Source organism: Mustelus asterias, unplaced genomic scaffold (genome assembly GCF_964213995.1).
Source record: "Mustelus asterias unplaced genomic scaffold, sMusAst1.hap1.1 HAP1_SCAFFOLD_42, whole genome shotgun sequence".
Taxonomy (NCBI): domain Eukaryota; kingdom Metazoa; phylum Chordata; class Chondrichthyes; order Carcharhiniformes; family Triakidae; genus Mustelus; species Mustelus asterias.
Window position 1 is genome coordinate 2794187 of NW_027590119.1, and position 26446 is coordinate 2820632.

The 26446-nt window shown below is 45.3% G+C and overlaps 3 protein-coding genes across 5 annotated transcripts in view; 1 reads left to right on the forward strand and 2 right to left on the reverse strand.

The window, feature by feature from the left end:
* Positions 1-6721: 6721 nt before the first annotated feature.
* LOC144482782 (uncharacterized) overlaps positions 6722-26446 on the reverse strand; it is a 29574-nt gene continuing 9849 nt past the window's right edge. The window contains exons 1-2 of one of the 3 annotated variants that reach the window (XM_078201642.1): positions 9253-9375; positions 6722-8791 (exon numbers count right to left, since the gene is read on the reverse strand). In XM_078201642.1, the coding sequence (XP_078057768.1) occupies positions 7597-8439 (843 nt within the window). In that variant the 5' untranslated portion in view covers positions 8440-8791; positions 9253-9375 and the 3' untranslated portion in view covers positions 6722-7596. Of the gene's footprint in view, positions 8792-9122; positions 9162-9252; positions 9376-26446 lie in introns of those variants that run through there. The other 2 variants (XM_078201643.1, XM_078201641.1) reach the window with 2 other exon arrangements.
* LOC144482743 (uncharacterized) overlaps positions 9638-26446 on the forward strand; it is a 101496-nt gene continuing 84687 nt past the window's right edge. Inside the window, exon 1 of the mRNA XM_078201581.1 lies at positions 9638-9722. The gene's annotated coding sequence lies outside the window, so the exon portion shown is untranslated. The remainder of the gene's footprint in view (positions 9723-26446) is intronic.
* Positions 23383-26431, reverse strand: LOC144482692 (uncharacterized). The gene is made up of 2 exons (XM_078201534.1): positions 26349-26431; positions 23383-25709 (listed from the first exon to the last, which is right to left on the reverse strand). The coding sequence occupies exon 2, from the start codon at positions 25373-25375 to the stop codon at positions 24281-24283; it is 1095 nt and encodes a 364-aa protein (XP_078057660.1). The 5' UTR covers positions 25376-25709; positions 26349-26431; the 3' UTR covers positions 23383-24280.

The window sequence follows — 26446 nt, forward strand, 5'->3', positions numbered from 1 at the left end:
AAATCAAATGGGAATGTTTAATTTCTGTTTTAAAGATATTGTGAATATATTGTCCTGGACAATAAAGGAATTGGAATAACTCACCTTGGGTGTGGTTGAATGGAATATATCAATCTGATATCCACCTGCAGTCCAGTGAAAGTCTGGAATATGTAGCTGGAAGTCCCTTCCTAATAGCACTGTGGGTGGATGTACACCTCAGGCATTGCAGCAGTTCAAGAAGGCACCCTTGGGGTTGAGGTTGACCATGGCCGAGGCAGCTCCATACAGCCACATATTCTGTTATAATTGAAGGACTGCAGATTGAATGTGAGGCATTATGGGACTGGACTATCTTGACCACATTCCTGTGACTGCCCGGAAACTCATGTGTCTATTTTAAAGAACAAAGAACAATACAGCACAGGAACAGGCACTTCGGCCCTCCAAGCCTGCGCTGATCATGTCTTCCTAACTAGACCATCCGTTTGTATCCCTCTATTCCCAGTCTGTTCATGTGGTTATCTAGATAAGTCTTAAATGATCCTCCCGTGTCTGCCTCAACCACCTTGCTTGGTAGTGCATTCCAGGCCCCCACCACCCTCTGTGTAAAATACGTCCCCTGCATATCTGTATTGAACCTTGCCCCCCTTACCTTGAACTTGTGACCCCTTGTGTTTGTCATTTCTGACCTGGGAATAAGCTTCCAACTGTTCACCCTATCTATGCCCTTCAGAATTTTGTAAACTTCTATTAGGTCGCCCTCAACCTCCGTCTTTCCAGGGAGAACAAACCTAGTTTACTCAATCTCTCCTCATAGCGAATACCCTCCATACCAGGCAACATCCTGGTAAATCTTTTCTGTACTCTCTCCAAAGCCTCCACGTCATCCTTCTGGTAGTGTGACGACCAGAACTGGACGCAGTATTCCAAATGTGGCCTAACCAACGTTCTATATAACTGCAACATCATATGCCAACTTTTATACTCTATGCCCCAATAAAGGCAAGCATGCCATATGCCTTCTTCACCCCCCTTTCCACCTGTGCTGCCACCCTTAAGGATCGTGGACTTGCGCACCCAAATCCCTCTTGTGTGTCTATACTCCTGATGGTTCTGCCATTTATTGTATAGCTCCCCCCTGCATTAGATCTACCAAAATGCATCACTTCGCATTTATCTGGATTAAGTTCCCTCGACAATCATTTTTGTCACCTCCTCAAAAAACGCAACCAAATTTGTGAGGCATGACCTCCCTTGTACAAAACCATGTTGTCTATCGCTAATGAGATTATTCAGTTCTAAATGTGTATAGATCCTATCTCTAAGAATCTTCTCCAACAATTTCCCTACCACGGACGTCAAGTTCACTGGCCTATAATTACCCGGGTTATCCTTGCTACCCTTCTTAAATAACGGGACCACATTTGCTATCCTCAAATCCTCTGGGACCTCACCTGTGTCCAATGAAGAAACAAAGATTTTTGTGAGAGGCCCAGAAATTTCATCTCTTGTCTCTCTCAGTAACTGGAAACTTGATAAGGTGCCCCATGCAAGGCTTATTGAGAAAGTGAGGGGGCATGGGATCCAAGGGGACATTGCTTTGTGGATCCAGAACTGGCTTGCCCACAGAAGGCAAAGAGTGGTTATAGACGGGTCATATTCTGCAGGGAGGTCGGTCACCAGTGGAGTGCCCCAGGGATCTGTTCTGGGAACCTTACTCTTCGTGATTTTTATAAATGACCTGGATGAGGAAGTGGAGGGATGGGTTGGTAAGTTTGCTGATGACACAAAGTTTGGAGGTGTTGTGGATGGTGTGGAGGGATGTCAGAAGTTGCAGCGAGACATTGATAGGATGCAAGACTGGGTGGAGAAGTGGCAGATGGAGTTCAACCCAGATAAGTGTGAGGTAGTTCATATTGGCAGGTCAAATAGGATGGCGGAATATAATATTAATGGTAGGACTCTTGGCAGAGTGGAAGATCAGAAGGATCTTGGGGTCCGAGTTCATAGGACGCTCAAAGCAGCTGTGCAGGTTGAGGCTGTGGTTAAGAAGGCGGATGGTGTACTGGCCTTCATCAATCGAGGAATTGAGCTTAGGAGTCGTGAGATAATGTTGCAGCTGTATAAGACCCTGGTCAGACCACACTTGGAGTACTGTGCTCAGTTCTGGTCGCCTCATTACAGAAGGATGTGGAAGCCATAGAAAGGGTGCAGAGGAGATTTACAAGGATGTTGCCTGGGTTGGGGAGCATGCCTTATGAGGATAGGTTGAGTGAGCTCAGTCTTTTCTCCTTGGAGAGACAAAGGATGAGGGGTGACCTGATAGAGGTGTATAAGATGTTGAGAGGTATTGATCGAGTGGATAGTCAGAGACTTTTTCCCAGGGCTGAAATGGTTGCCACAAGACCACACAGGTTTAAGGTGCTGGGGAGTAGGTACAGAGGAGATGTCAGGGGTAAGTTTTTCACTCAGAGGGTGGTGGGTGGTGGAGGCGGATTCGATAGGGTCTTTTAAGAGCCTTTTAGATAAGTACATGGAACTTAGTAAGATAGAGGGTTATAGGTAAGCCTCGTAATCGCTAAGGTAGGGACATGTTCGGCACGACTTTGTGGGCTGAAGGGCAGGTATTGTGCTGTAGTTTTTCTATGTTTCTATGGAACTTCCTTCCTAACAGCACTGTGGGTGTACGTACACCTCAGGCATTGCAGCAGTTCAAGAAGGCACCCTTGGGGTTGGGGTTGACCATGGCCAAGGCAGCTACATACAGCCACATATTCTGTTATAATTGAAGGACTGCAGATTGAATGTGAGGCATTGTGGGACTGGACTATCTTGACCATATTCCTGTGACTGCCCGGAAACTCGTGTCTATTTTAGTTTATAATTGAGGATTTCTGGGAATAAGTTAAATGGGGAAATATTAAGCACAGCCTGGAGGAATTTGGAATAACTGAGAATTTTATCCCCAGATAAAGAACAAAGATTTTGCCTGTGTTTGGGTGTAACGTGTTTGGGATTTTAAATCAACAAAGATGTTGCCTCTAAAATCAGTCCTTGGAAGTTGGCTTAAAAAAGGTTAAGTTATAATGAAGGATCTTGGATCTTATTTCAATCAAGGAGTTGTGAGTTTGTAGTGCTCTGTCCCTTTAAGAAGCTAAAGCTGCGAGAGAGAATGCTGAGGATTCATTGTTTGAAATTTACGAGCTGTGAGAATCTGTGTGTTTTGTTTGTTTTATGTGGATGTTTGTAGATGTGTTTTATCATTGTTTTGGGCTACATTTGTTAAGGTTTATCTTTCTGGAGAATTAACCTTACCATGAGTCTTTAATTAAAGGCATTTTTGGAAGTTTAAAAACAGGATCACAAGAACGCTTCAGGAATTAATTTTGGTTATTGTTGTTGTAAAGCACATGCTATGTTTCTCTGTTTGTGTGTGGATGATATTTGTGGGTTGAACGCTTCAAGCTTTCAGGTTTTCTGTCTGTGATTTAAATCAAACAGATTTTTAAAAAAGGAAGTGTGATCAATAAAACTTTTTTTGTTCAGAAGTTATGAACCTGGAGCCATATTTACTGGCCAGAGACAGGATTCCAGGATATTTTACTAAACATGTGGGAATTTTAATCCGAATACAATTCACCCATGTGAGAATGAGAGTTTTAATTTGTAATGGTTATTTAAAATTTGACACATGTGAAATGATTCTGACCAATCCTGTGTTGGATTGATCTTGGGTTAAACTTCCTGTCAGGTCCAAAGATTTATTCCTGACGCAAGTAACACAAAGAAAAGGAAAATTCTGGAATTGGATACTGAAGAAAAGAGTTTAAAAAGAGAGATTATTAAATAGAAATGTTCCCAGACCATGTGGTCATTAGATTAAAACAAAGGAAGGGTGCTGACGTCCATGAGAACTTTTAATCCATCCCATTTCTAACTAAGGGAGTCTATGTACAAAGAAAGCCCAAGAAAGACCCCCCCAAGGGGGGTCGGGAAAGCATCATGATGGGGGCACCTGTCCATGAGATGATCACATAGCCCCATAATGCCCAGATACTAATTTTAATGAACCTATAATGTATGTAATCTATCACCATTCTGATTGGATTGTGTCCAGCCGGGATGGGCTGAGTAACTGGATAAGAATTGATGATATTCTTTGTTGGGTGGAGTTGCACATGGTCAGCCCCTGTGGCTTCTCCCCGCTGGCGTAACTCAATAAACTGTTTGTCGATTGAATCAGGCACAACACACTGGGTACATTCCCACTTCATCCTTGGGAGTGGCCTGATAGGCCGTGGTCCAGACTAAATGTGGCCTTTGAGGGGCCTTTCATGAATCACATGTGTTTGCTCGTTGTAAATGTGCATTCAAAATGGTTGGAAGCACAGATCATGAGTAATATTCCAGCTCCTGTGACAATAGAGAAGCTCTGTCAAATTTTCACAAGCCCTGGGTTACCAGATTGGCTTGTTTCAGATAACGACACTCTGTTTACAAGTGAGGTGTTTCAGGAATTCCTGTAAAGGAATGGTCTACGCCATGTGCGTACTGCACCGTTTCATCTGGCTACAAATGGTCTCTCAGAAAGAGCTGTTCAAACTCTGAAGGAGGGATTGAAGAGAATGGCAAGCGATACTTTAAGAACAAGCTCTCAAGATTTTTGTTCCAGTTTCGCATCACACCACAATCCACAACCAGACTCTCTCCTGTGGAATTTTTAGGTAGAAGGTCGAAGTCTCATCTGGATCTGCTTCACCCAGATCTCAGAGCAAAAGTGAGCAGGAGACAAGAGAAGCAGAAGGAGGGACACGACTACCGCGCCAAAGAGAGGCAGTTCAAACCGGGTGATCAGGTTTATATCAGAAACTTTGGGAGTAACCAAAGGTGGTTACCGGGAATAATTTTAAACCAAAGTGGTCCAGTATCTTGGGTGGTGAGACTGTAAAACGGAAGAGTTGTTCGCAGACACCAAGACCATATTCGCTTGCGGTGTGACCCCGAGTCAGGAACAGTTTCAGAGTCAGCAACCATTACTGAGAACATGGCAGAGGGTCATGCTGCTGTGGATGTTCACCAGGAAATGGTTCCAGCTTTGCCAGTTGACTCTGCTGTGGGAGTGGAAGAGGAATGTTCATGTACAGATTCTCAAACTACCTCTTCACCTCCCATTCCAGAAACACCATTACAAGATTTACCAGTGGTATTGTACAGGTCGCAATGAAACCACAAAGCTCCTGACAGACTTCCGTATTGTTAAAGACATTACTTTGTTGTATTTCTGTCCTGATGGGGGATTGAAATTTAAGGAGAGGAGAAGTGTTACAGAGTGTTCTTCTCAACCTCTCTCCCTTCTGAGCACGTGCGGGCTTTGGGTGGGGTTTCAGTCTGCAAGTCCTGGCTGGTTCCAATGCTCCTGTTTCCTTTAGTTTGCCAATGATTTTTAACCTTTGTTATTTATTTATATAAAGAACATCCTGCTTTTAACAACACATTTGACTACCTTATTTGTGGACTGAAGTTTCCACAATTGTAAATCAGGAGATTAGTTAAATAGATAGCCTGAATTGAGAGACAATTAAAGAATACATGATTCATTAATACAGATGTTCGGCTGGAAATGTAAATTTGAATACAAAAGTTTATAACGTTTAGAATTATAAACATAATAAGAATGGTTAAAATGTGTGGGAATTATAAGATATTGCCTTCTGATGCCAACAGAATAGAAAAAACATAACAAGACTTGTTAGGGTGGCCCGGTGGCACACTGGTTAGCACTGCTGCCTCACAGTGCCAGGGACCTGGGTTTGATTCCCGGCTTGGGTGACTCTGTGGACTTTGCACGTTGTTCCCGTGTCTGCCGGGTTTTCTTCCGGGAGCTCTGGTTTCCTCCCACAGTCCGAAAGATGTGCTGGTTAGGTGCATTGACCATGCTAAATTCTCCCTCAGTGTAACCCAAACAGATGCCAGAGTTCGGTGACTCGGGGATTTTCCCAGGAACTTCATTTATTAGTGTCACAAGTCGGCTTACATTAACATTGCAATGAAGTTACTCTGAAAATCCCCGAGTCGCCACACTCAGGCGCCTGTTTGGGTACACTGAGGGAGAATTTAGCACGGCCAGTGCACCTAACTAGCAGGTCTTTCGGGCTGTGGGAGGAAACCGGAGCACCCGGAGGAAACCCACACAGACACGGGGAGAATGTGCAGACTGTGACCCAAGCTGGGAGTCAAACCCAGGCCCTGGCGCTGTGAGGCAGCAGCGCAAACCACTGTGCCCTACAGAGAGGTGTTGGGAGCTGTTGATTTTACAAGTTATCCATGTTTTCAGAGCCATCACTTCATGTCCTGGTCTGACAAGGATGGAGAGAAGTCTGTTCATAAGATATAGGAGCAGAATGAGGCCATTCGGCCCATCGAGTCTGCTCCGTCATTCGTTCATGGCTGATATGCTTCTCATCTCCATGTTCCTGCTTCTCCCCATAACCTTTCAGAAGTTCATATGTTCAATTGTTAAAGCTAAACTTTCTCCTTTTACTGTTAATTGATACTTTGCTTTTTTATCTTTCTGACTTGTGACATTTCTAATGGTTAATAAACTTCCTGAATTCACCGTTTAAAGTATTCTTTCCAGCCACATGGTTAAGTCACTGGAACCTGGTGTGATTTACAGTTATGGAGTTATTGTAAACAAGAGAACCTCATAAATCTTAGTTCAAATAAATCAAAGTTCTCACAAATGGAATGCTGTCCTTTATTCTGAGAGAAATTGAACACAGAAGTAAAGATGTTCTGCTTCAGTTATACAGGGCATTGCTGAAACTGCATCTTGAACACTGGGTGCAGTTTTGTCTCCAATTAAACAAAGGATCGTAGAATCCCTGCAGCACAGACGGAGGCCGTTCTGCCCATTGAGTCTGTACCAAACACCATCCCACCCAGGCCCTATTCCCATAACCCCACACATTTACCCTGCTAATCCCCCTCACACAAGGGTCAATTTTAGCATGGCCAATCAACCTAACCCGCACATCTTTGGACCGTGGGAGGAAACCGGAGCACCCGCAGGAAACCCACGCAGACACGGGGAGAATGTCCAAACTCCACACAGATAGTGAATCGGACCAGGGACCCAGGAATTGAACCTGGGTCCGTGGCGCTGTGAGGCAGCAGTGCTAACCACTGTGCCACCGTGCTGCCCCATTTTATAAATACCATGGAAGCAGTTCAGAGGAGGTTTACTAGATTGACTCCCATCCAGTAGTGTGAAATGTTAACTCTGTTTCTCTCTCCACAGATGCTGCCAGAGCTGCTGCGTTTTTCCAGTTCTTTCTGTCTTTATTTCAGATCTCACTGTAGTGGGGGGAAAAACACTATTTACTATCCAGGATTAAATAAATGTCCTTCATCAGCTTTTGTGGATCATTTCAGTGGAAATGTGCTCTCCCAGGCTCAAAGAGCATCAGCCCACTGGAAGAAAAGTTGTGAGACCGGCCAATCCAGCAAAAAGAAATCCTTCGACCCTCCCACTTCACCAACTGTCAGAATGAACATGGTTCAGTCCTGGATGTGATTAACAGCAGCAATAACAGCAGAATCCAACCCCTGTCATCACTTGTGAACTCGCTGGTGTCTCCGCAGGCTGGATGACTGAGTGAATCCCTTCCCACACACACAGCAGGTGAACGGTCTCTCCCCAGTGTGAACTCGCTGGTGTTCCTGCAGGTTGGATGACGTTCTAAATTTCTTTGTGCAGTGAGAGCAGCTGAATGGTCTCTCCTCAGTGTGAATGCGCTGGTGGATCATCAGATCCCCAGAACGTTTGAAACTACTTCCACAGTCAGAGCATTTAAAGGGTCTCTCCTGGGTATGAGTGAGTTTGTGACTCAGCAGGCTGGATGAATGAGTGAATGCCTTCCCACACACAGAGCAGGTGAACGGTCTCTCCCTGGTGTGAATTCGCTGGTGCTCCCGCAGGTGGGATGATGTTCTAAATGTCTTTGTGCAGTGAGAGCAGCTGAACGGTCTCTCCCCAGTGTGAATGCGCTGGTGGATCATCAGTTCCCGAGAGCTTTTGAAACCACTTCCACAGTCAGAGCATTTAAAGGGTCTCTCATTGCTGTGAGTGACTTTGTGTTTCGACAGGTTGGATAACTGCATAAATCCTTTCCCACATACCAAGCAGATGAATGGTCTCTCTCCAGTGTGAACGCGCTGGTGTCTCTGCAGATCGGGTAAATGAGCGAATCCGTTCCCACACTCAAAGCAGATGAATGCTCTTTCTCCAGTGTGAACCAGTCGATGTCGCTGCAGATGATATAACCGAGTGAATCCCTTCCCACACACAGAACAGGTGTACGGCTTCTCTCCAGTGTGAATACGTCGATGGGTTTGCAGCTCAGAGGGGGTTTTGCAACCCTTCCCACAGTCCCCACATTTCCACGGTTTCTCCATGGTGCAGGTATCCTTGTGTTGCTCCAGGTTTGACCATCAGTTGAAGTCTCACACGGAACGATATTATGGTGCCCTGCTGTGATGGTACAATATTGTTTACAGCTGTGTAACTGTGAAGCTCTTTCCACAGTCAATGCACGGGAAAATCTTAGTTGATTGTATGTGTGTCAGTCCTGTTCCAGTCACACTGATGTTTAAAGACTGCTACACCAGGCAGAACAGAGAAACATTTCTTCTTCTGGGTTCAAAGGCCGATAGCATTCAGGTCCTGATGAATTGAGTGAGTTTGTCAGATGTTGACGTGATGTTTGATTCGAGATTTCTGTCTATAAAATCCTCACCTTCTGATATCCTGTAAAAGGAGTTAACAAAATTCATCATTTCAATACAGGATAGAAATTCAGAACAGACAATTCTAGTTTCTATGGAATATTCTTTCCTCTCTCATTCTTCAAAAGCTGTAAGTCTCCATCCCACACACTCCCTCCATTCTCACTCTGCTGTATCTAATATTCACCCTCTCAATTCTCCTGTCGGTGCTGATTGAGGCTGATTGACAGATCCATGCTCACTGCTTCCTGTCCTGGACGCAGAGAGCTGAAAATCTTCAAGCTGACAGTCACATTAAAGTTTTACATTTGGACATAAAGCAGGCTGATGATGTGTGTAATACACTGTATTACCTGGATACAGATACATGAAGAATGTGAGGAAGATCTGCATTTAGGCAGCGAGTGGTGACCTGGAAGTTAAAAATTACTCCAGAATGAGAAAAGAAATGGAAAGGGAGAGAAAAGAAAGTGTTTTACTCACAGATGTTGGAGAGACAGGAGGAAGTTTGAGTCTGTCTGAAGCTCAATCTTCATTCAGAGAGAGCAGCAGCTTCGCCGGGCAAGAATGAGCAGCTGAACAAGCTCATTGTCCACTTCCGCATTCAGACAATGGGGGAGCTCTGATTGGCTGGAGGACCAGAGTCCTTCAGGTCCTCCAACTCCCCCATTGGTCAACACCTCAGCAGACAGGTCAGGGGGTGGGCACTCCACCGCACATGCGCAGCTTCCCCTCTCCCTTGGACATGCGCAGTCAGGGGCCGGGGGGAAGGGGAGATCACCGAGCGGCTCTCGCTCTGTCCGGAGCCGCCAGCCGGTTGCCTGGAAACCTTGGCTCGAGGAGGTGCAGGGGGAGGGGAACTATGGGTGGGGGCGGGGCTCCCGGGTCCGCGCGGCGGAGATCCCACCCCCTGACCTTGGGGGAGTGGAAACTTCCTCCTGTCGCCAACCTCTGTGAGTAAAACACTTTCTTTTCTCCCCCTTTCCATTTCTTTTCTCATTCTGGGGGAAATTGGGGACTTGCAGCAACTGAAGGGAAAGGAAGTGAGTCCAGTCTGTCCATTCCACACATTGTTAGTCCAGTCAGATAGACATATATCTGTCTGGCAGCCTGCATGGAGATTTCCAGCTCTCTGTGTCCAGGGCAGGATAAGTTTAACAACACCAGGTTAAAGTCCAACAGGTTTATTTGGTAGCAAAAGCCACACAAGCTTTCGGAGCTCTTAGCCCCTTCTTCAGGTGAGTGGGAATTCTGTTCACAAACAGAGCTTATAAAGACACAGACTCAATTTACATGAATAATGGTAGGAATGCGAATACTTACAACTAATCAAGTCTTTAAGAAACGAAACAATGTGAGTGGAGAGAGCATCAAGACAGGCTAAAAAGATGTGTATTGTCTATCATGACTATCCAGGACAGGAAGCAGTGAGCATGGATCTGTCAATCAGCCTCAATCAGCACCTTCAGGAGAACTGGGAGGATGAATATTAGATACAGCAGAGTGAGAATGGAGGGAGAGTGTGTGGGATGGAGATTTACAGCTTTTGGGGAATGAGAGAGGAAAGAATGTTCCATAGAAACTAGAATTGTCTGTTCTGAATTTCTATCCTGTGCTGACATTGATGAATTTTTCAAACTCATTTACAGGATATGAGAAGGTGAGGATTAACAGACCAAAATCTTGAAACAAACATCACATCAGCATCTGACACCCTCACTCAATTCATCGGACCTGAATATTATCAGACTTTGAATCTGGAAGGAGAAATGTTTCTCTGTTCTGTCTGCGAAAACAGGTCTTTAATATCAATGTGACTGGAAAAGCAGCAAGATACAGATACTCCCGAGGGACAGTGTTCCAGTGCACTGAGTGTGGAAAGAGCTTTAACCAGTTACACAGCCTGAAAATACATCGCAGCATTCACAACGGGGAGAGACTGTACCCACGTTCTGTGTGAGATTTAACTGATTGTTTAACCTGGAGAGTCACAAGGACACCTGCACCATGGAGAAACCGTGGAAATGTGGGGACTGTGGGAAGAGATACAGAGCCCCCTGTGACCTGGAAATCCATCGACGCAGTCACACCGGAGAGAGGCCATTCACCTGCTCTGAGTGTGGGAAGGGATACATTCAGTTATCCCACCTGCTCAGACACAAAGTCACTCACAGCAATGAGAGACCCTTTAAATGCTCTGACTGTGGAAGCGGCTTCAAACGTGCTGCGGATCTGAGAGAGCACGAGCGCATTCACACTGAGGAGAGACCGTTCAGCTGCTCTCACTGCACAAAGACATTCAGAACATCATCCAACCTGCGGCAACACCAGCGAGTTCACACCGGGGAGAGACCGTTCACCTGCTGTGTGTGTGGGAAGGGATTCACTCAATTATCCAGCCTGCTGAAACACAAAGTCACCCACACCCAGGAGAGACCCTTTAAATGCTCTGACTGTGGGAGAGGCTTCAAAAGCTCTGGTGAACTGATGTCCCACAAACGCTTTCACACTGCAGAGGGACTGTTCACCTGCTCTGTGTGTGGGAAGGGATTCAATCGGTCATCCCACCTGCAGACACACCAGCGAGTTCATACTGGGGAGAGGCCATTCACCTGCTCTGTGTGTGGGAAGGGATTCACTCAGTCATCCCACTTACAGAATCACAAAGTCACTCACAGCAATGAGAGACCCTTTAAATGCTCTGACTGTGGGAGTGGCTTCAAAAGTGCTGCGGATCTGAATATCCACCAGCGCATTCACACCGAGGAGAGACCGTTCAGCTGCTCTCACTGCACAAAGAGGTTCAAAACCTCATCCAATCTGCGGGTACACCAGCGAGTTCACACTGGGAAGAGGCCATTCACTTGCTCTGTGTGTGGGAAGGGATTCACTCAGTCATCTGGTCTGACAACACACAAAGTCACTCACAGCAATGAGAGACCTTTTAAATGCTCTGACTGTGGGCGTGGCTTCAAAAGTGCTGCGGATCTGATGATTCACCAGCGCATTCACACTGAGGAGAGACCGTTCAGCTGCTCTCACTGCACAAAGAGATTTAAAAGTTCATCCAATCTGCGGAAACACCAGCGAGTTCACACTGGGGAGAGACCATTCCCCTGCTGTGTGTGTGGGAAAGGATTCACTCAGGTGTCCAGCCTGCTGAAGCACAAAAGCTCTCACACCCAGGAGAGACCCTTTCAATGCACTGACTGTGGGACTGGTTTTGAAAGCTCTCATGAACTGTTGATTCACCAGCGAGTTCACACTGAGGAGAGACCGTTCAGCTGTTCTCACTGCACAAAGAGATTTAAAAGGTCATCCACACTGTGGATACACCAGCGAGTTCACACTGGGGAGAAACCATTCCCCTGCTCTGTGTGTGGAAAGGGATTCACTCAGTCATCCAGCTTGCTGAGACACAATGTTACTCACACCAAGGAGAGACCCTTTAAATGCTCTGACTGAGAGGCCGGACTCAAAACCTCTCAGGAACTGATGATCAACCAGTGCATTTACACAGGGGAGAGACAGTTCAGCTGCTCTGTGTGTGGGCGTGGCTTCAAAAGCTCTGGCTAATTGGTGTCCCACCAGCACACTCTCACTGCACAAAGAGATTTAAATGGTCATCCAACCTGCAGGAACACCAGTGAGTTCACACCGGGGAGAGACCATTTACCTGCTCGGTGAGTGTGAAAGGATTTACTCGGTTATCCAGACTGCACAGACAGAACATCACTCACACTCTGCAGAGATCCTTTAAATTCTCCGAATGTGGGAGCGGCTTCAAAAGCTCTCAGGAACTGATGAGACGGAGACAGGAATGAGATAGAGAATCTGGTGAACTGGTGCGGCGGCAATAATCTCTCCCTCAATACCAACTAAATGAAGGAGACTGACATCGGTTTCAGGAAGCGTAAAGGAGAACATGCCACTGTCTACTTCAATGGGGACGATACAGAAATGGTCGAGAGCTTCATGTTTTTAGGTGTCCCAATCACCAACAACCTGTCCTGGTTCCCCCCCCATGCCGACACTATAGTTAAGCCCACCAATGCCTCTACTTTCTCAGAAGACTAAGGAAATTTAGCACATCAGCTATGACTCTCACCAACTTCTACAGATTCACCATAGAAAGCATTCTCTCCGGTTATATCACAGCTTGGTATGGCTCCTGCTCTGTCCAAGACCGCAATAAACTACAAAGGTCGTGAACAAAACCCAATCCATCACGCAAACCAGCCTCCCATCCATTGACTATGTCTACACTTCCCGCTGCCTCCACAAAGCAGCCAGCATAATTAAGGACACCACCCACCCCAGACATTCTCTCTTCCACTTTCTGTCAGGAAAAAGACACAAAAATCAGGACATGTACCAACTGACTCAAGAGCAGCTTCCTCCCTGCTGCCATCAGACTTTTGAATGGACCTATCTCACACTCAGTTGATCTTTTTCTGCACCAGCTCCTTTCCTTCTCGATGAATAGATTATCCATTTTACTGTAATTTCACTCACTTTGTGAGCATGTGCAGTGTGTTTAATTGGATCCTGATTGTTTTGAACTCAGTTTCTCTCTGGAGTGTGTGTCAATGCCTTGATGATGTCACAATGTTGTCTCAATCCCCTGGCCACATTAACCATGTCATCTCCTGCTGTGTCTCAAGTAGCTGTGTGTGTTTGGGACCCGCTCTTCACTCCATCTCACCATGAATTTAGGCTTGTTATTTTTCACATGTAACAAATCACATCTGTACACTCACTCCGGTGTCCCAAAATCATGTCACACATTCTTAACTCTCAGATGCGCGGATGAAAAGATCAAAGTGAGTGTCTGTCTTTCTTATCTCCCCCTGTTATGGTGCTGATATTTCATGTAGTGGCCGGGCTTTCAAATGTGGATTTTTTAATGTGGACAAAGATGTAAATATCTCCCAGAGAAACTGATCAACTTATTCATCCCATCGTTAGTTAGAGGGATAGATAGGAGGTTCTGTGGCAGCAAAAGAGACTCACGGATGGTATGTTGCCTACCGGATGCCAAGGTCCGTGATGTCTCAGACCGTGTTTTCCAGATTCTGAAGGGGGAGGGGAAACAGTCACAAGTCGTGGTGCACATTGGTACCAATGACATAGGTAAGAGAAGGGACGGGGATTTAAAGCAGGAATTTCTGGAGCTGGGCTGGAAGCTGAGAGCCAAGACGAAACATGTGGTCATCTCTGGTACGTTGCCGGTACCACGTGATAGCGAGTTGAGGAACAGGGAGAGAGTGCAGTTAAATATGTGGTTGCAGGGATGGTGTAGGAGGGAGGGTTTCAGATACGTGGATAATTGGAACATGTTCTGGGGAAGGTGGGACCTATACAAACAGGACGGGGTGCACCTGAACCAGAGGGGCACCAATATCCTCGGAGGGAAATTTGTTACGGCTCTTCAGGGGGGTTTAAACTAATTTGTCAGGGGAGTGGGAAAGGGAGTTGTAGTCCAGAAGTCAGTGAGGGTGGTGAGGTATTGGGGAAGGTATCAGGGTCAAGGGTGGGTACTGGTAGACAGGAAGGTGGGTTGAAGTGTGTCTACTTCAATGCAAGGAGCATCCGGAACAAGGTAGATGAACTTGGGGCGTGGATTGGTACTTGGGACTACGATGTTGTGGCCATTACGGAGACGTGGGTAGAACAAGGACAGGAATGGTTGTTGGACGTTCCGGGGTATAGATGTTTCACTAAGTGTAGGGAAGCTGGTAAAAGAGGTGGAGGAGTGGCATTGTTAATCAAGGATAGTTTAACGGCTGCGGAAAGGCACTTCGTGGGGGATCTGCACACTGAGGTAATATGGGCTGAAGTTAGAAATAGGAAAGGAGCGGTCACGTTGCTAGGAGTTTACTATAGGCCCCCAAATAGTAATAGAAATGTGGAGGAAGAAATTGCTAAGCAGATTATGGATATGTGTGGGGGTCACAGGGTAGTTGTCATGGGGGACTTTAACTTTCCAAATATTGATTGGAACCTTTGTAGGTCAAATAGTTTGGATGGGGCAGTTTTTGTGCAGTGTGTGCGGGAGGGTTTCCTGACACAATATGTGGATGGGCCGACTAGAGGTGAGGCCACATTGGATTTGGTACTGGGAAATGAACCGGGCCAAGTGTTAGATTTGGTTGTGGGAGAGCAATTTGGAGATAGTGACCACAATTCGGTGTCTTTTGTTATGGCAATGGAGAGGGATAGGGCCGTACGGCAGGGCAAGGTTTACAATTGGGGGAGGGGTAATTATGATGCGATTAGGCAAGAATTAGGGGGCATAAGTTGGGAACAGAAACTGTCAGAGAAAGGAACTAATGAAAAGTGGAATTTTTTCAAGGAACAAATACTGGATGTCCTTGATAGGTATGTTCCTGTCAGGCAGGGAGGAAATGGCCGAGTGAGGGAACCATGGTTCACAAAAGAGGTGGAATCTCTTGTGAAAAGGAAGAGGGAAGCTTATGTAGGGATGAGGAAACAAGGCTCAGATGGCTCGATTGAGGGTTACAAGTTGGCAAGGAATGAGCTGAAAAAGGGGCTTAGGAGAGCTAGGAGGGGACATGAGAAGTCCTTGGCGGGTCGGATCAAGGAAAACCCCAAGGCTTTTTACTCTTATGTGAGGAATAAAAGAATGACCAGGGTGAGGTTAGGGCCGGTCAAGGACAGTAGTGGGAACTTGTGTATGGAGTCAGTAGAGATAGGCGAGGTGATGAATGAATACTTTTCTTCAGTGTTCACCAAGGAGAGGGGCCATGTTTTTGAGGAAGAGAAGGTGTTACAGGCTAATAGGCTGGAGGAAATAGATGTTCGGAGGGAGGATGTCTTGGCAGTTTTGAATAAACTGAAGGTCGATAAGTCCCCTGGGCCTGATGAAATGTATCCTAGGATTCTTTGGGAGGCAAGGGATGAGATTGCAGAGCCTTTGGCGTTGATCTTTGGGTCCTCGCTGTCCATGGGGATGGTGCCAGAGGACTGGAGAATGGCGAATGTTGTTCCTCTGTTTAAGAAAGGGAATAGAAATGACCCTGGTAATTATAGACCGGTTAGTCTTACTTCGGTGGTTGGTAAATTGATGGAAAGGGTCCTTAGGGATGGGATTTACGACCATTTAGAAAGATGCGGATTAATCCGAGATAGTCAGCACGGATTCGTGAAGGGCAAGTCGTGCCTCACAAATTTGATAGAATTTTTTGAGGAGGTAACTAAGTGTGTTGATGAAGGTAGGGCAGTTGATGTCATATACATGGATTTTAGTAAGGCGTTTGATAAGGTCCCCCATGGTCGGCTTATGATGAAAGTGAGGAGGTGTGGGATAGAGGGAAAGTTGGCCGATTGGATAGGCAACTGGCTGTCTGACCGAAGACAGAGGGTGGTGGTCGATGGAAAATTTTCGGATTGGAGGCAGGTTGCTAGCGGTGTGCCGCAGGGATCAGTGCTTGGTCCTCTGCTCTTTGTGATTTTTATTAATGACTTAGAGGAGGGGGCTGAAGGGTGGATCAGTAAATTTGCTGATGACACCAAGATTGGTGGAGTAGTGGATGAGGTGGAGGGCTGTTGTAGGCTGCAAAGAGACATAGATAGGATGCAAAGCTGGGCTGAAAAATGGCAAATGGAGTTTAACCCTGATAAATGTGAGGTGATTCATTTTGGTAGGACAAATTTAAATGTGGATTACAGGGTCAAAGGTAGGGTTCTGAAGACTGTGGAGGAACAGAGAGATCTTGGGGTCCATATCCACAGATCTCGAAAGGTTGCCACTCAAGTGGATAGAGCTGTGAAGAAGGCCTGTAGTGTGTTAGCTTTTATTAACAGGGGGTTGGAGTTTAAGAGCCGTGGGGTTATGCTGCAACTGTACAGGACCTTGGTGAGACCACATTTGGAATATTGTGTGCAGTTCTGGTCACCTCACTATAGGAAGGATGTGGAAGCGCTGGAAGGAGTGCAGAGGAGATTTACCAGGATGCTGCCTGGTTTGGAGGGTAGGTCATATGAGGAAAGGTTGAGGGAGCTAGAGCTATTCTCTCTGGAGCGGAGGAGGCTGAGGGGAGACTTAATAGAGGTGTATAAAATGATGAAGGGGATAGATAGAGTGAACGTTCAAAGACTATTTCCTCGGGTGGATGGAGCTATTACAAGGGGGCATAACTATAGGGTTCGTGGTGGGAGATACAGGACGGATATCAGAGGTAGGTTCTTTACGCAGAGAGTGGTTGGGGTGTGGAATGGACTGCCTGCAGTGATAGTGGAGTCAGACACTTTAGAAACATTTAAGCGGTTATTGGATAGGCACATGGAGCACACCAGGATGATAGGGAGTGGGATAGCTTGATCTTGGTTTCAGATAAAGCTCGGCACAACATCGTGGGCCGAAGGGCCTGTTCTGTGCTGTACTGTTCTATGTTCTATGTCTATGTTCTAGCTGCACAATCCAGACTTTCACTGGACTGTAGGTGGATACCAGATTGATATATTCCATTCAACCACTCTCAAGGTGAATTATTCCAATTTCTTTATTGTCCAGGACAATATATTCACAATATCTTTAAAACAGAAATTAAACATTCCCATTTGATTTCAGGTATTAACATATTGTGTTAGTTTGTTCTTTATTGTCGATGTCAGGCTGGGGTTGTTCCCCTTGGAGAAAAGGAGGTTGAGGGGAGATTCGATTGAGGTGGACAAGATTCTGACAGGTTTAGATAAGGTGGGCAAAGAAAAGCTGTTCCCATTAGCTGATGGGACAAGGACAAGGGGTCATTGATGTAAGGGATGCAGTGGGGGGAGATGGGAGGAAGAATATTTTAATGCAGCGAATGGTAATGACCTGGAACTCGCTGCCTATGAGGGTGGAGGAAGTGGAGACAACAAAAAATTACAAAGGAAATTGGATTCATTCCCTCCAGTCAAGGTTAACAAGTCCTTTCATCTTTCTTTATTCTGTCAGCATGGGAAGGGAACATCTGATAATTCCCACAGCATTTTAACCATTCTTAATGTGTTTATAATTCTAAGTTATAAACTTGTGTTCAAATTTATATTTCCAGCCTTTATAACATATGTATTAAGTAATCATTTATTATTTAATTGTCTCACAATTAAGGCTGTCTATTGAACTAATCTGGCTGCTTTCCAATTGTGGGAACTTCAGGGCACAAAAAAGGTAGTTAGAGTCATAGAGGTTTACAGCATGGAAACAGGCCTTTCGGCCCAACTTGTCCATGCCGCCCAGTTTTTACCACTAAACTAGTCCTAATTGCCCTGTAATATTACTCATGATCTGTGCTTCCAAGCATTTTGAATGTGCATCTACAATAAGCAAACACATGTGATTCATGAAAGGCCCCCCAAGGGCCACATGTAGTCTGGACCACGGCCTATCAGGCCACTCCCGAGGATGAAGTGGTAATGTACCCAGTGTGTTGGGGGGAATGAACTCAGAAGAATCATTCAACACTTAAACCTGATTCAATCGACAAACAGTTTATTGAGTTACGCCAGCGGGGAGAAGCCACAGGGGCTGATCACGTGTAACTCCACCCAACAAAGAAAATCATCAATTCTTATCCAGTTACTCAGCCCATCCCAGCTGGACACAATCCAATCAGAATGGTTATAGATTACACACATTACAGAAAGGTCCAATGAAATTAGTATTTGGACATCATGGGGCTTTGTGAGCCTCTCATGAACAGATAGGTGCCCCCATCATGATGTTTTCCAGACCCCCTTATCTACCATCCTTGGGGTTTTCTTTGTACAGAGACTCCCTTCGTTTGAAATGGGGTGGATTAAAAGTTCTCAAATGGATGTCAGCACCCTTCCTTTGTTTTAATCTAATGACCACATGGTCTGGGAATCATTTCTATTTAATAATCTCTCCTTTTAAACTCTTTTCTTCAGTATCCAATTCCAGAATTTTCCTTTTCATTGTGTTAATTGTGTCAGGAATAAATCTTTGGACCTGACAGGAAGTTGAACCCAAGATCAATCCAACACAGGATTGGTCAGAATCGTTTCATATGTACCAAATTTTAAATAACCATTACAAATTAAAACTTTCATTCTCATGAGTGAGTTTTATCTGGATTAAAATTCCCACATGTTTAGTGAAATATCCTGGAATCCTGTCTCTGGTCAGTAAATATGGCTCCAAGTTCATAACGTTTGAAAAATAAAAGTTTTATTAATCACACTTCCTTTTTAAAAATCTGTTTGATTTAAATCACAGACAAAAAACCTCAAAGCTTAAAGCTTTCAACCCACAAATATCGTCCGTACACAAACAGAGCAACTTAGCATGTGCTTTACAACAACAATAACCAAAATTAATTACTTAAGCATTCTTCTGATGCTGTTTTTAAACTCCCAAAAATGCCTTCAATTAAAGACTCAAGGTAAGGTTAATTCTCCAGAAAGATAAACCTAAACAAATGTAGCCCAAAACAATGATAAAACACATCTACAAACATCCACATAAAACAAACAAAACACACAGGTTCTCACAACTCGTAAATTTCAATCAATGAATCCTCAGCATTCTCTCTCGCAGCTGTAGCTTCTTAAAGCGACAGAGCACTACAAGCTCACAACTCCTTGATTAAAATAAGATGCAAGATCCTTCATTGTAACGGAACCTTTTTGAAGCCAACTTCCAAGGCCTGATTTTATCGGCAACATCTAATCTTTGTTGATTTAAAATCCCAAACACGTTACCAGCTGCAATCTCTTTGTTCTTTACCTGGGGTTGAGGTGATAACAATATAAAATTCTCATAGTTATTCCAAATTCCTCCAGGCTACGCTTAAAATTTCCACATTAAACTGGCTCCAATAAATCCACAATTATACTAAAATAGACACGAGTTTCTGGGCGATTTAAAAACAAGTTAAAAACAAGATGCCATAGGAAAGATAGAACAGGAGGAAAGAAAGGGGGGGGGAGTTGCACTTTTGATTCAGGAAAACATCATGGCAGTACTGAGAGGGGATATATCCGAGGGTTCGCCCACTGAGTCAAAAGGGGTGAACTGAGAAATAAGAAGGGGGAAATCACTTTGATAGGGTTGTACTATAGGCCCCCAAATAGTCGGTGGGAAATTGAGGAGCAAACATGTAAGGAGATTACAGATAGTTCCAAGAAAAATAGGGTGGTAATAGTCGGGGACTTTAACTTTCCCAGCATTGACTGGGACAGACATAGTATTCGAGGCTTGGATGGAGAGAAATTTGTTGAGTGTATTCAGGAGGAATTTCTCATTCAGTATGTGGATGGCCCGACTAGAGAGGGGCAAAACTTGACCTCCTCTTGGGAAATAAGGAAGGGCAGGTGACAGAAGTGTTCGTGAGGGATCACTTTGGGACCAGTGACCATAATTCCATTAGTTTTAAGATACCTATGGAAAATGATTGGTCAGGTCCAGAAGTTAAAATTCTAAATTAGGGCAAGGCCAATGTTGATGGTATCAGGCAGGAACTTTCAACAGTTAACTGGGGGAGTCTGTGGGAAGGCAAAGGGACGTCTGGTAAGTGGGAGGCTTTCAAAAGTGTTTTAACCAGGGTTCAGGGTAAGCACATTGCTCTTAGAGTGATGGGCAAGGCTGGTAGAAGTCGGGAACCCTGGATGACTCAAGTTATTGAGGCCCTGGTCAAGAAGAAGAAGGAGGCACATGACATGCATAGGCAGCTGGGATCAAGTGGATCCCTTGAAGAGTATAGAGGGTGTCGGAGTAGAGTTAAGAGAGAAATCAGGAGGGCAAAAAGGGGACACGAGATTGTTTTGGCAGATAAGGCAAAGGAGAATCCAAAGAGGTTCTACAAATACATAAAGGGCAAAAGAGCAACTAGGGAGAGAGTAGGACCTCTTAAGGATCAACAAGGTCATCTATGTGTGGGTCCACAAGAGATGGGCGAGATCCTAAGTGAATATTTCTCATCAGTATTCACTGTTCAGAAAGGCATGGATGTTAAGGAACTTGGGGAAATAAATAGTGATGTCTTGAGAAATGTACTTACAACAGAGAAGGAGGTGCTGGAAGTCTTAAAGTGCATCAAGGTAGATAAATCCCCGGGACCTGATGAAGTGTATCCCAGGATACTGTGGGAGGCTCGGGAGGAAATTGCAAGTCCCCGAGCAGAGATATTTGAATCATCAATAGTCACAGGTGAGGTGCCTGAAGATTGGCAAGTGGCAAATGTTGTGCCTTTGTTTAAGGAAGGCTGTCAGGGGTAAGTTTTTCACTCAGAGGGTGGTAGGTGAGTGGGATCGGCAGCCGTCAGTGGTGGTGGAGGCAAACTCGATCGGGTCTTTTAAGAGACTTCTGGATGAGCACATGAGATTTAATAGGATTGAGGGTTATAGGTAAGCCTATATATAAGCCTAGGTAGGTAGGGACATGACCGGCGCAACTTGTGGGCCGAAGGGCCTGTTTGTGCTGTATTTTTTCTGTGTTCTATGAAAAGCCTGGGAACTACAGGCCGGTGAGCCTCACATCTATAGTGGGTAAGTTGTTAGAAGGTATTTTGAGACACAGGATCTACAGGCATTTAGAGACACAAGGATTGATTAGGGACAGTCAGCATGGCTTTGTGAGTGGAAAATCATGTCTCACAAATTTGGTTGAGTTTTTTGAAGGGGTAACCAAGAAGGTCGATAAGGGAAGTGCAGGTGATGCTGTCTACATGGACTTTAGCAAGACCTTTGACAAGGTACCATATGGTAGGTTGTTGCATAAGGTTAAATCTCATGGGATCCAGGGTGAGGTAGCCAAATGGATACAAAATTGGCTTGATGACAGAATGTGGAGATGCCGGCGTTGGACTGGGGTAAGCACAGTAAGAAGTCTCACAACACCAGGTTAAAGTCCAACAGGTTTATTTGGTAGCAAATACCATAAGCTTTCGGAGCGATGCCCCTTCGTCAGATGGAGTGGATATCTGTTCTCCAACAGTGCACAGAGACACAGAAATCAAGTTACAGAATAGTAATTAGAATGTAAATCTCTACAGCCAGCCAGGTCTTCAAGGTACAGATAATGTGGGTGGAGGGAACATTAAACACAGGTTAAAGAGATGTGTATTGTCTCCAGACAGAACAGCTAGTAAGATTCTGCAAGATCAGGGGGAAAGCTGTGGGGGTTACTGATAATGTGACATAAATCCAACATCCCGGTTGAGGCCGTCCTCATGTGTGCGGAACTTGGCTATCAGTTTCTGCTCAGCGACTCTGCGCTGTCGTGTGTCGTGAAGGCCGCCTTGGAGAACGCTTACCTGAAGATCCAAGGCTGAATGCCCGTGACTGCTGAAGTGCTCATGTAGGTTGTAGAAAGTTTTTTTCAAACTGGAGGCCTGTGACCAGTGGTATGTCTCAGGGATCACTGCTGGGTCCACTGTTATTTATATATTATATGATTTGGATATATATATATTATTGGATATTGGATATGTATTATATGACATGAATATATTAATGATTTGGATTGTAGGAGGCATGGTTAGTAAGTTTTCAGATGACACCAAGATTGGTGGCATAGTGGACAGTGAAGAAGGTTATCTCCAATTGCAACAGGATCTTGATCAGTTGGGCCAGTGGCCTGACGAATGGCAGATGGAGTTTAATTTAGCTAAATGCGAGGTGATGCATTTTGGTTGATCGAACTAGGGCAGGACTTACTCAGTTAATGGTTGGGCGTTGGGGAGAGTTAAAGATCAAAGAGATCGAGGGGTACAGGTCCATAGCTCCTTGAAAGTGGAGTCACAGGTGGACAGAGTGGTGAAGGAGGCATTCGGCATGCTTGGTTTCATTGGTCAGAACATTGAATACAGGAGTTGGGACGTCTTGTTGAAGTTGTACAAGACATTGGTAAGGCCACACTTGGAATACTGTGTACAGTTCTGGTCACTCTATTATAGAAAGGATATTATTAAACTAGAAGGAGTGCAGAAAAGATTTACTAGGATGCTACCGGGACTTGATGGTTTGAGTTATAAGGCTGGATAGACTGGGACATTTTTCCCTGGAGCGTAAGAGGCTTAGGGATGACCTTCTAGAGGTCGATAAAATAATGAGGGGCACAGGTCAGCTAGATAGTCAATATCTTTTCCCAAAGGTAGGGGGGTCTAAAACTAGAGAGCATAGCTTTAAAGTGAGAGGGGAGAGATACAAAAGGGTCCAGAGGGACATTTCTTTCAAACAGAGGGTGGTGAGTGTCTGGAAGAAGCTGCCAGAGGTAATAGTAGAGGTGGGTACAATTTTAAAAAGTATTTGGACAGTTACATGGGTAAGATGGGTGTAGAGGGATATGGGAAATTGGGACTAGCTTAGGGGTTAAAAAAGGGGCGGCATGGACAAGTTGGGCCAAAGGGCCTGTTTCCATGCTGTAAACCTCTATGACTAAATCAACTGTCTGCTGAAAGGGTTAACTTTTCTACAGAACCTAAAGGGGTGGGGAGTGAGCAGAAAACACTTGGCACACAGTTACGTCACTTTACGTAATTTTAAAAAACTTCTCTAACAACAAAACAAAGTTGATTTTAAACTTCATCTATTAATTCTTTTGTTCTCTTCCTCAACCTAATTATTTTTATTTGATCAGTTTTTGTTAGGGATGGGTAACTTCTGTTCTTTATAAACTGGTTCACTCATTTTGTTAATTCTACATGGGCTCGGAGAATCAGAACCCAGACTTTATCATCCTTATCCTTTTTCTCCTTTTGCCACCACTCCCTCTGTTTTGCGGGAGGATCGTGGGGATTCCAATCAGAACTAATCATTTCATCATAAAAGTAAAATACTGCGGATGCTGGAATCTGAAACAAAAACAGAAAATGCTGGAAGATCTCAGCAGGTCTGACAGTATCTGTGGAGAGAGAATAGAGTCAATGTTTCGAGTCCAGATGTCCCTTCATAACAGCTCTTATGAAGTATCATCCAGACTCAAACCGTTGGCTCTATTCTCTAATCATTTTATCGATACGTTTCTTGTTCTTCGTTTGAGGTTTAAAGTGAGAGCGGAGAGATACAAAAGAGTCCAGAGGGGCAGTTTTTCACTCAGATGGTGGTGAGTGTCTGGAACGAGTTGCCAGAGGCAGTGGTAGAGGCGGGTACGATTCTGTCTTTTAAAAAGCATTTAGACAGTTACATGGTAAGATGGGTACAGAGGGATATGGGCCAAATACGGGCAATTGGGACTAGCTTAGTGGTAAAAACTGAGCGGCATGGACAAGTTGGGCCGAAGGACCTGTTTCCATGTTGTAAACCTCTATACCTCGATAACTTCCTAACACCCTGTCACTCTGTGATCCTTGTGAAATCTGAAACCAGGTATTCGTAACAAGACTCAAAGAGCATCAGCCCACTGGAGGCAAAGTCATGAGACCGGCCAGTCCAGCAGAAAGAAACCCTCCGACCCTCCCCATTGACCAACTGTGAGAATGAACAAAATGCAGTCCTGGGTGTAATTGAGAGCAGAAACAATAACAGCAGAATCCAACTCCTGGAATCACTCGTGAACTTGTTGGTGCCTCAGCAGGTGGGATGAAACTCTGAATCCCTTCCCACACTGAGAGCAGGTGAACGGCCTCTCCCCACTGTGAACTTGCTGGTGTGCCTTTAGGTTGGATAACCGACTGAATCTCTTCTCACACTGAGAGCAGGTGAATGGCCTCTCCCCAGTGTGAACTCGCTGGTGTGTCTGCTGGTGGGATAACTGAGTGAATCCCTTCCCACACTGAGAGCAGATGAATGGCCTCTCCCCAGTGTGAGCTCGCTGGTGTGTCCGCAGGGCAGATGACTGATTAAACCTCTTCCCACACTGAGTGCAGGTGAATGGTTTCTCCCCAGTGTGAACTCGCTGGTGTGTTCGCAAGCTGGATAAGTCAGTGAATCCCTTCTCACACACAGAGCAGATGAATGGCCTCTCTCCAGAGTGAACTCGCTGGTGCGTCTGCAGGCTGGACGAATGACTGAATCCCTTCCCACACTGAGAGCAGGTGAACGGTTTCTCCCCAGTGTGAATTCGCTGGTGTGTCCGCAGGCTGGACGAATGACTGAATCCCTCCCCACACTGAGAGCAGGTGAATGGCCTCTCCCCAGTGTGAACTCGCTGGTGTGTCTGCAGGTTGGATGAATTACTGAATCCCTTCCCACACTGAGAGCAGGTGAATGGCCTCTCCCCAGTGTGAACTCGTTGGTGTGTCTGCAGGCTGGATAACTGAGTGAATCCCTTCCCACACTGAGAGCAGGTGAACGGCCTCTCACCAGTGTGAATGCACTGGTGTATCCGCAGGTGGGATGACTGAGTGAATCCCTTCCCACACTGAGGGCAGATGAAGGGTCTCTCTCCAGTGTGAACTCGCTCATGTGCCCGCAGGCCGGATAACTGACTGAATCCCTCCCCACACTGAGGACACATCAATGGTCTCTCCCCAGTGTGAACTCGCTGGTGTGTCTGCAGGTGGGATGACAGAGTGAATCCATTTCCACACTGAGAGCAGATGAACGGCCTCTCCCCAGTGTGGCTACGCCGATGAGCTTCCAGCAGAGAGGGGGCTCTGTATCCCTTCCCACAGTCCACACATTTCCATGGTTTCTCCATGGTGCAGGTGTCCTTGCCTCTCTCTTGGGTGGACAATCAGTTGAAGCCTCGTCGACACACAGAACACGAGTACAGTCTCTACCCGCTGTGAATGGTGTGGTATTTATTCAGGCTGCGTTACTGGTTAAAGCTCAGTGCACTCACTCGCGTGTGGCAGTGTGTTGGTGCTTTTTCAGTCACACTGATGTTTGAACTCTATTCAAATTGATAGACCGGACAATAATTTCTCCTTCTGGATTCAAAGTCTGATGATATTGAGGTCCCATGGAATATGACTCTGTCAGATCCAGACGTGACGTTTGAGATTTCAGCCTGTGATTCCTCTTTTGATAACCTGTAAAACGAGTTTACAAAATTCACCACTGTCAGTACAGAATAGAAATTCAGAACAATTCTAGTTTAGAACCATAGAAAATTACAGCTCAGAAACAGGCCTTTTGGCCCTTGTCTGTGCCGAACCATTTTTTGCCTAGTCCCACTGACCTGCACTTGGACCATATCCCTCCAGACCCCTCTCATCCATGAACCCATCCAAGTTTTTCTTAAATGTTAAAAGTGACCCCGCATTTACCACTTTAGCCGGCAGCGCATTCCACACTCCCACCACTCTCTGCGTGAAGAAGCCCCCCCTAATATTCCCTTTAAACTTTTCTCCTTTCACCCTTAACCCATGCCCTCTGGTTTTTTTCTCCCCTCGCCTCAGCGGAAAAAGCCTGCTTGCATTCACTCTATCTATACCCATCAAAATCTTATACACCTCTATCAAATCTCCCCTCAATCTTCACAGCTCCAGGGAATAAAGTCCCAACCTATTCAATCTCTCTCTGTAACTCAGCTTCTCAAGTCCCGGCAACATCCTTGTGAACCTCCTCTGCACTCTTTCAACCTTATTTACATCCTTCCTGTAACTCGGTGACCAAGACTGTACACAATACTCTGAATTCGGCCTCACCAATGCCTTATATAACCTTACCATAACACTCCAACTTTTCTACTCAACTTTTCTACTTTCTCTGGAACATTCTTTCCCCTCTCATTCCTCAAAAGCTGTGAAACTCCATCCCACACACT

Coding starts and splice junctions, on each gene's coding strand:
- LOC144482692 (XM_078201534.1), bottom strand. CDS start 25,375: ATGGAGAAACCATGGAAATGTGTGGACTGTGGGAAGGGATACAGAGCC.